We start from the raw sequence: 10,144 nt of genomic DNA, 5'->3' as shown, positions 1-10,144 counted from the left end.
CGAACGCATCCCTACATCCTTGAGCCCATCCCGTTGAGTGCGATCCACACCATTGCCTCCATTCATCTTAGCTCCCATTCTCTACGCTACGAGACAGGACGTTGGGGCACTGGCGAGGAGTGTCATCGACTTTGCACCTTATGCCCTCGTCAAGTGCGAGAGAGTGAGTACCACACACTACTTGAGTGCTCAGCTTTTGACCAAATTACGTCCTCTTTTCCCCATATATTCAGCCATGAGCTCTCCCTACATACCTTCCTCACCCAACCACGATGTGGACTCTCTATTGCGATGCTCATTTCAGCCATTTTTGAGCATCGAGAGTCACTTATGACCTCCACTCACACCACGTGACATGTTCATTTGGTCCCATAGGTCAGATTTGACCTCTGAGGACGATAATATAACTATCTCTCTCTCTCTCTCTTTATCTTTCTCTCTCTCTCTCTGTATTTCCCTCTTTCTCTTTCTCTCTCTCTCTCTCTCTCTGTCTCTCTCTCTCTCTCTCTATCCCCCCCCTCTCTCTCTATCTATCTCTCTTTCTCTCTCTATTTCTCTATTTCCCTCTCTCCCTCTCTCTCTCTCTCTATTTCCCTCTCTTTCTCTCTCTCTCTCTCTCTCTCTCTCTCTCTCTATCTATCTCTCTATTTCTCTCTCTCTCTCTCTCTCTCTCTCTCTCTCTCTCTCTCTCTCTCTATTTCCCTCTCTCTCTCTCTCTCTCTCTCTCTCTCTCTCTCTCTATTTCTCTATTTCCCTCTCTCTCTCTCTCTCTCTCTCTATCTCTCTATTTCTCTCTCTCTTTCTCTATTTCTCTCTCCCTCTCTCTCTCTCTCTCCTACACATACACACACAACAATGTATCTTGAGGGAGAGAGAGAGAGAGAGAGAGAGAGAGAGAGAGAGAGAGAGAGATGGTGGCGTGGGAAGGGGGGGGGGGGGGGGGGGGGGGGGGGGGGGGGGGGGTGAACAATACCTGCACTCTGCAGGTTTCCAGAAGCAAGGGCTAGATCTGTGCGCGCAGGTGGGGTTTTTTCCCCCAATTTTTTAAGCGTCCATATATGCGTGGAAATATGCATGGCCGCTACGTAGTTTCGACGGACATTGGCACGTGTGTTGCCACGTCCATATCGACGCATATATCAACGCCCGCTATGGGCGTCGAAATGCGCGTCGAAAGGTACTTTGCGTCGAAACTCTACGCGTCGAAAAGCGGGTAGAGTGTTGTAGTGATGCACGACATCATAACAATGTGAAAGAGGAGGTTTCCTCTCATGGGAACGTAGCCTTTTGCCAGAGATCTCCTCTTTATGCTTCTGGGGAAGAATTGGCTGCCTCCACACTTGCAACTCTTGCTGAAGAAGCAAAACTTGCAATTGTTGAAGTCAAGGCTCTAAGAGATAAAGCACTGGCCATTTGCAAGTCTCTCATTGCTAGAGGTGTGGCTGGTAGAGTTTCACATAGTGCTGTGGCTCCACTTGAACGATTAAAGATTCTTCTTCAAGTTCAAAATCCATTGAAGGCTAAATATAATGGCACGGTGCAAGGCTTGAAGTACATTTGGTCAACCGAAGGCTTACCTGGATTTTTCAAAGGGAATGGAAATTGTGCTCGAATAATTCCTAACTATGATGTGAAGTTTTATAGTTATGAAAAAACTTTAAGTGCAATCTTATGGTTGTACAGGAGGGACACGGGGCAAGAGGATGCTGAACTTACAATGTCTGCCAGGTATCCTATGGACATGATTCGGGGTAGGCTTACAGTACAGACAGAGGATTCACCAATGCATTATCGAGGAATGTTCCATGCAACATCAACGATAATGAAAGAGGAAGGACCATTAACGGTCTAGAAAGGTTGGTTGCCATGTGTTATTGGTATGATCCCGTACGTGGGTTTGAATTTGTGGTATATGAATCACTCAAAGATTGGCTGATGAAGAGGAACATAGCAAGCAAGCCAGAAGAGAATGCTGATTTGACCATCCTTACAAAACTTGGATGTGGAGCAGCAGCAGGTACAGTGGGCAAGCAGACCATGGCATATCCGCTTGGTGTGGTACTAAGGAGGATGCAGATGGTGGGATGGAAGGATGCCTCCTCTGTCATCACTGCAGATGGTCAGATGAAGGCACCGGTTCAGTACACTGGGATTATTGATCCTTTTTGGAAGACTGTTCACAATGAAGGCTTTGGAGCCTTGTACAAAGGCCTGATTCCCAATTCTATCAAGGTTGTTCCTTCTATTGCTTTGGCGTTTGTGACATACGAGGTGATGAAGGATCTTCTTGGAGTCGAATTGCAAATTTCAGATTAAGTGAATCTACAATTATCAATAGCAATAAGGTAGAAGAGATTGTAAATGGACAAATGATTTGAAAGCACATCGGCCGTAGTACCGATTTGTACGAGTCTCTAATTTTTTAAATAAGGAAAATTTAAATGATAAGTCCGGGTGTGCGCTAGTAGGCGGGGGCCAATCAGTTTTACTCTCTTATTATTGAGAATCAAGAAAGATACCTCCAATCGCAGGAGCTTCCATTCGTTGAATCCATTAGGGTTGCCAATTACAGGAGTCGATAGTAGCTGCCAGGAGGACAGGTAAAGAGGCGGTAGTAGAGACATGCATAGAGGAGCTTTTGCGACCTTTGGTGGACAGATCTCAAAGTGTGGTTGTGCTCTACAAGGAAAAATCCATAGGTGCTCTTATGTTCTGCAAAACGAACAAGGTCCATGCCTCCACGAGCAGACGACTGAAGAGTACAAAGGTTGTAGCGAAACCAACTGCTCTCACGATCATGCTGCACTAGAAGGCCATGGAAGGAGAAGGCTGGCCCTTGTTGGGGACATTAAGCCTCAAGCGGCAAGTTGTGGATGGTGGGACAATTAGCCCATGCTTCTTGGTTTTGGTCGGGGCAGGCAGAGATCGATTCCTGTGTAGTTTTGCTTCGTGTCACGAGGTAGTACTGCTTCGAGTATTTTGGCTGGAAGAATCTGCGAAGTATCTACCTAATTAAAAGAGAAACGGCCTAGTAGATAAGTTTGGTTTTGCGCTAGTCTGAGTGCTTTCATATAATAAAAAAGAGAGGAAGAAGGAAGAGAGAGAAGTGCGATTTAGAAATAGCGCCTCTCAAGAGGTCTCCTTTTGCTGCATCTACCCATCCCCACCAAAAGTTCTGAACTCTTGCCTCGCAGGAGACCATGCTCTCCTCCCCTGCCTTGCTTAGTCCAACAATCACCACGATTCTTCAGATTGGATGCTTAATTACGTTGGGAAAAACCTACTAAAGCCACAACACCAAAAACGATGGTGCGACAAGAGATTAGGTCGGGCTGCGTCAACATGCAGAAGCTCTCCTTGTGACAGAGTACAAGGTTGCATGATGCACATCAGCATAGAGATGTTGATCCTACAACATGCACAATCTCCGCCTCCTAAGCCTCTTCCCTTCCAGCCTTCCCTGCCCATATATGATCCCCTCCTCTCTCTTCTCTCTCTCTCTCTCTCTCTCTCTCTCTCTCTCTCTCTCTCTCTCTCTCTCTCTCTCCTCCGTCTCTCTCAATCTCTTTAAAAAAGAAATTCCACACCGGCACGGGCTCTTTCAAAGACTTTTAAAAAAAAGAGATTGAGAGAGAGCGAGGAGAGAGAAAGAGAGGGGGAGGGGTTGAAACAAAAAACCTAGGTTTAGTGGAATCCCACATGCAAATTTTGAGATTTACCTCTAAATTTTAAATTTCAAAGTGAGAAAACCTACAAAATTTAGAGAAATTTAGCGTCATTTGGTGTAAAAACCTTCAAATTAATTTTTGTCAGTTTACCACTAAAATTCTCACAGATATGTTTGCCAAGTTTTTTGAACAAAGTTTTTTTCGAGCATTGGTCCCTGGTCATACGTGAAAGAGTTCGTGTCTATTTCAAAGAGATTTTTTGAAGGGTTTTGTTTATACTATATAGTTGTTGAGAATGACGACGATTGAACTTGAAGACCTTCTTGCCTCTTCTATTGAGTTTCCTTGCCCAACTCCTTCAAAACCAAATTTGTCAATTAGGGACCCTAACACAATTCTAGCCAAGACAGTTGTTTGAACGTGGCACAATGTTGCTTGTTGTAGCTCAAACAACCTTCTGGTTACCCCTTTGGGGGGTCACCTTATGCCACATCATTCTGCAAGGGGACAGATGCAATGCTAGACTACCATCCATTTGAATTGCTACGAGGCATTGATGGACATACAACTGCCAAACAATAGATAGAGTACAAACTTTAATATATACCATGAGGTGGATTTTCTCAAAAGAATAGCCTCATTGCAATAATAGAAGTATTTTCAAGTTTCCACCATTTTCTCTAGAGTAACTTAAAATGCATAGTATGTTATCGTATATCAACCCACAACAACTTGAGGTAGAGCAAGAGAGAGGAGAACAAGAAGAAGAAGAAGTGAAGAGAAGCTCAATCTCCCAGACTACTTATTCATGAGTTTTGTTTGAGTGGCAACACCCTCACTCTTTTAGTGTAAGTCCCATGGTACTACATGTAGAGAGGTAGAAATAGGAGATTTATATCCATTGGAATCATGGTGCCACTATTTCCAACAAGGATCAATGGTGGTAGAAATGAGCTTCCAATATCTAAGGGAAACTGGTTCCAAGAAGAGGAATATCAACATGCCATTGTGTTGGTTCCAATTATTCTAGCCCATAAAAGTAAACATTCTACCAAACTCTTATTCAAGGGGTTTTTTCTTCAAAAATTTATGGTCGTTCTACCATTAAAAATAGGTGTAATCTTGTTTTAAATTTTGTTTGTTGTGCTTGAAGTCACCTAAAAAATCCTGTTTGGTTTTAGTTTTGTATAGTGTGCCTTGGCCAATCTTGCTCGTTTAAGGGATTGCTCGGAAAATCTTGCTCGAGATTTAAGATTCCTCGAGTTGTACACAACATACAAAGCTTATATAATTTGATTTTAAAATATATAATTATAATATTATCTAAGCAAAATATTAAATTTGATTTTGTAAAAGAGTTAAAACATTTGGAGTTTTTTTAAAAAAATTATCACAAAATTATTATTTTTTGTCTTTTGTTGACAAGAAATACCTTTTGAGAGTAACATTAGTCTCAATAGGCGCGTTGCCGGTATATATAGTTTTTTTTTTTGAACAATACATCTTTTGATCAAAAGAAAATTTGTACTAAACATCTTTCGATAAAAAATCTAGGAAAAGAATACGTTGCCCATTTTTGATGACATGTCACCGTATAAAACGCCCATATAATATGGGGTCAGGGAAAATACGCCCGTATATGGTGTATTATGTATTTTTTGTATAACATATAATGCAACTTAGGTAGGTTGAGAGAATCTCTCACCTGTTTTTTTATACATACTAGTAGTTTAGCTAGTAGGTCTCACTTATCAGCACATCGCCTTTAAGTGGGAGATTGTTGGGGTAAAAGCACTCCACCTTTTGCCCAGCCCGAACGTCCAGTATCCGGCCACCCGCCCATATGTGTATGTATCCTTATTCTTTATATACATGAGAATAAGGAGCTCATCACTACCACTTTGTGAGGCTGCTCCACCCACATCCTCTCTTCTCTCTTTCTCTCTCCTTCTCACTCTCTGCACACGCACCGCATTCACGCACTCACAATAACTATGGTCTTTTAGGTTTATCGTGGTTGTTATTTCCATGTTTCTCACATATATATGGTCATAATTCTAGTCTTGGACCATTTTTTACTGTCTCATGAATGGTCTTCCAGTATGTTGTCGTAGGTGTTCTTCTTGCCAAAATCAACAATAGCAAATGTATGCTCATATTCAATTCTACAAGAGGTGACAATTACTTTCTCTAGAAGCCCTTAGGGTTTCTTCATACATCCATCTGCAAGATGCAATCTCATTCTTGTTGCTCTTAGAGCCAATTTTCCCTACTTTTTCCATGTTTCTATTATAGTAATGGCTACCCCATGCATTTACACTATCAAGAATTTCCATGGTGGTGACACCTTGAAATTCCACATGAAGATTTGTGTTTCCATCTTCTCCTTCGCAATATTCTCTGACTTTGTTTAGGGATACCAGCCTGGTAGTAAGGTGCGGCTTTTCCAGTTCCCAGATTCCCTCTTGGATTCGTAAAGAAGGATCCTTCCCACATGTTTGGTCGTATTTGTAGCAACTCAACTAGCATTATTGTGCATGTCACATATGTTCATAATATCTAGTAATGGCTACCCCATGCATCTACACTAGTGTTTCTATTGTAGTAATGGCTACCCCATTCATCTACATTGTCAAGAATTGCCATGGTGGTGACGCCTTGAAATTCTACAGAAAGGTTTGTGTTTCCGTCTCTCCTTTGCAATATTCTTCGACTTTGTTCAGGGATGCCAGCCTGGTAGTGAGGTGCATCTTTTTGAGTTCTTGGATCTCCTCTTGGATTTGTAAAGAAGTATCCTTCCCACATGTTTGGTTGTATTTGTAGCAGCTCAGCTAGTATTATTGTGCATGTGACCAGGTGGTCATAATATGTCTATCGACCCTTTACAATCAATGGATTTCTTGGAAGAGAGTCTCTGGGAAGGGACTGCAACAACATGTGATTTGGCTTCATGATCTTCCATAAAGGACGGTAGTGTTCTTAGTGAATGGGGTTGATTGTTCATAGATTGTATAGATCCTTAGTCTCTTCAATACGATTGCACTTCTAGATTCATCTGAGATCCAGTCTCAAATTTCTCTATCAATGGAAGAAACACTCCTCTTCCATCATCGAGCTAGTTTACACATTTTCTTAGCTCACCGGCTTCATTGGCCTCTCTGACTTGTTTCCATAGTTTGTGAAGACCATCTATTTCTCTACAAACCTCTCGTATTGCTAACTAAAACCCCTCGGAAGAGTTATCTGTGGTACTCAGTACTATCCTAGGTTCTAATGTCAGATCCTTAAGCTCTAGTCCATGATCGTAACTAGGATCTATCTCTATTCGCTCCTTGGTTGGTGGGATTATTAGTGTTTGTGGGGCAAGGATCACACCCTTAGGTTTTCCCATTGACAGTTCTAGTAAAGCTTGGGCCACATTTCAAGCATTTGCTTTTCTACCTCCGCATATGGATATGTCATTCATCTTTGCTCTTGAGTTTGATTGTTTTTTAGCCGTGCTTCGTACGCTTTAAGGAGGGTGTCTAATGGCTTGTTGACCTTTTCTACCAGTATCGATCCTCTTGAACTAGCGCTCTTGGATTTTTTAACTATGTCTGGCTTTGGTACTACCTTAGCGGTTCCCTTTTTCTCGTTTGTTTCTCCATCTAGTTTTCTCAGTTTTTCCTTTGTTTGTGTCAGCTCATGAGCTAAGGACGTTTGTTCAGCCTAGCTTTCCTAACTTTCCATGAGTTTCATTGACTTTTTGATTCAATGGTAGGTGCATTGGTTTTGGTTTCTGTATGATAGGTTTATCGCTTTTTGAGATTGGGCTCTTGTGATCACCTAAATTGGTATCACCGTCTCGTTTTCTCCCCCACTGCTAGATGGTATTGCTTCTAGTATGTTTAATGTTACTTTTTATCCTTTGTTTGGGTTCTTTTTCTCCTTTGTTTGGGTTCTTTGGGAAAGCAGGGATCAAATGAGTGATTCCACACTCTGGAAAATATGCATTCACCCTATTGATCTTGTTGTGCATTCGAAAAATTTTGAACTCATTTTTGGGCCTTTTAAGAGTGCCACATCATCAAAGTTGTACAAAAGAAAGCAACCCGATAGACCCCTCTAAATATTGCTTAGAACCCCATGATATAACCTATCATTGGACAGTTCTTGAAAAATGGATTCTAAAGAGCCAAGGTCCGAAAAGTTTGGATGACTTCTATGAAAGTTATGCCATTTTTTTTCAATTAGCCAGGTTTTGTTACCGTTATGGTAATCTAAAATCACCTTTTTCTAGATCTACATGAAGGCAATGTCCGATACATGCATGCTATATATCAATAGATAGCATTTGAAGAGTAGATTCTAAATATCCAACCTCTGACAATTTTGGATCTTATTTGCAAAAAAATTACCGATTCCCACTTTTTGAAAGCTATGCCACATCAACAATTCTTACAAGGCCCATTTTTCGTCCAAACTTTTCCTAATGAGGACCATCTCTTATCAGGTGGTTTCCATCACTACAAGATGTTATGTGCCTTGTGACGCTTTTAGCGACTAAAATACACTGGGTTTTTATACTCCCCGGCATTGCTAAGACCATCGCTAAATGCATCGCTACGGGAACGTTGCTATAATCGTCTCTATACGCATCACTATATAGCGATGCATATAGTGATGGTTATAGCGACAATTGGAGTCCTTCTGTAGCGACGCCTATAGCAACGTTGCAGAACCTTATATAGAGACGCTAATAGCGACGCCCGAGAGTAATTTTTTTGGGTGGCAAGGCATTTAATGCCCTGCCACCCATCAACCATATTGAATGTTTCTAGAATAAAGTATACCTAAATGAATCCAAGATAAGCACAGATTCATCTTTGAAAGAAAGTGCAAGGTATAGACCAAAAGTAGTCACTAACAAGACATTATAACCATTAACTCCATCATGCATAGTATTATTTGCAGAATAAAGATACAATATTATAAAATGGAGCAAAATTTTTCAAATACAATGTTTATGGTTTTAAGAGGTCTCTCTCTCTCATCCTCGCATAGCTCAACATAACTCTCTATGTCTATATAGAGCTCTCTATTTAGCCAGATGTCCTCCATTTCATTTTACAGATCCTCTGCATGCACCCCATAAAGAGTAGCAGCTTGACGCTCGTCTGGCACCACCTCAACGGCTTCTGATTGAGCATCTTCTCCGATCTCCTCCATTGATGCCACTGTGATTGGCACATGGTAGCCCTCATACGTCCGTGCACTATGAGGGGCTACCTCTATGATGTACCACCAGTTTGATGCGGACTTTGTAGGATGAAATATCACTTGCCAGAGCCACATAACTTACATGAGAGCTTCCAAGAACATTACTTCTAAAATTGGATGTTAAATATTTACACACTTACTTGTTCACAATTCTTGAGTAGTACGAAAGTGTCTCTTAGGTCGGTATACTTTTTAGTTGAATCCACCTCAAGGAAACAAGACTCTCCTCTGTGCAGAGTAGCGTTGCAACCCTCCATGTTTATCTTGAACAATTGCACGTCGAAGAAGTCGACAAAAAATCCTCTATAATCAATCCTCAAAATCTCTTGTAGCGTGCCAAAGTAAGTGAGTTCCGCCATCACAGGATCTGTATCAGAAGACCGTCGTCGACTAGATTGTTCAAATTTTGCCATGATTCCACAATCTTGTGTAAAATTCTTTTTGCCGATTCGTTCCACCCTAAAATCTCGACCTTTACACCATGTTGCTGTGTATGACTTATACTACAACCAGCAAAGATTATGAGTGGCCATTCAAAATCTAGAAAGTCACTAGTAGTACATTACAAACTTACCTTGGTCACGCAATACCGGAGAGTACTCCCACTCCTTCTCAGTCACTTCTTTACCGCACTGTTGTGTGCTTTTTAATTGGTTATCCAACCATTTTAAACTCATGAATTTTGGTAGGCTCTCAAGTCTCCACTCGATTCGTGCCCTTTGTCGCTCTTTCTTTGCATACTTGTATTGTGAAATCCACTTTTGCATTGTTGGATTGTGAAGCATGCAAAATCGGTTGATTTTAGCCTCTAGATCTTCTGTCTTCTTCTTCTCAACACCGAGATTGCACATGACAATCCGTGATATGCGCTCATCATATATGGTTAGCCATAGCTTGTCTAGCGCTTTATCAAATCCGTCTAGCCACTCTCCAATGTAAGCTAGGGACTCTGATACCAACCAACCTTTTGCCATGCTAACCTCCGGACGTGCCTTATGACGCACATATCCCTTGAGCGTTTTCATGAAACGCACTAAAAGGAACATCCATCTGGAATGTATTGTGCCAACTATTTCCACCTCATCAACTATGTGAACAAGAAGATGCACCTGAATGGTTAGCATGGTCGTAGGAAGGTGTGTCTCAAACATGCACACAACCTCCGTAGTGTTTAGTTTGGCAAATGGTATGGAGTCTCCATTGATCTCCTTTTGTGA

At 41.5% G+C, this 10,144-nt stretch overlaps 1 protein-coding gene and 1 pseudogene across 1 annotated transcript; both read left to right on the top strand.

Moving 5' to 3' along the window:
- Positions 1-1,163: 1,163 nt before the first annotated feature.
- Positions 1,164-1,852, top strand: LOC147448322 (mitochondrial adenine nucleotide transporter ADNT1-like). The gene is made up of 2 exons (XM_086524548.1): positions 1,164-1,177; positions 1,297-1,852. Exons 1-2 carry the CDS (start codon positions 1,164-1,166, stop codon positions 1,850-1,852), a joined length of 570 nt encoding a protein of 189 aa, XP_086380674.1.
- Positions 1,853-1,920: 68 nt separating this feature from the next.
- LOC147448321 (mitochondrial adenine nucleotide transporter ADNT1 pseudogene) lies at positions 1,921-2,316 on the top strand (annotated as a pseudogene).
- Positions 2,317-10,144: the final 7,828 nt, after the last annotated feature.

The sequence above is a fragment of the Adiantum capillus-veneris genome, chromosome 11 (genome assembly GCF_014529385.1).
Source record: "Adiantum capillus-veneris isolate H3 chromosome 11, ASM1452938v2, whole genome shotgun sequence".
NCBI classification, from domain to species: Eukaryota; Viridiplantae; Streptophyta; class Polypodiopsida; order Polypodiales; family Pteridaceae; genus Adiantum; species Adiantum capillus-veneris.
This window is presented reverse-complemented; position numbering and strand designations above follow the sequence as displayed.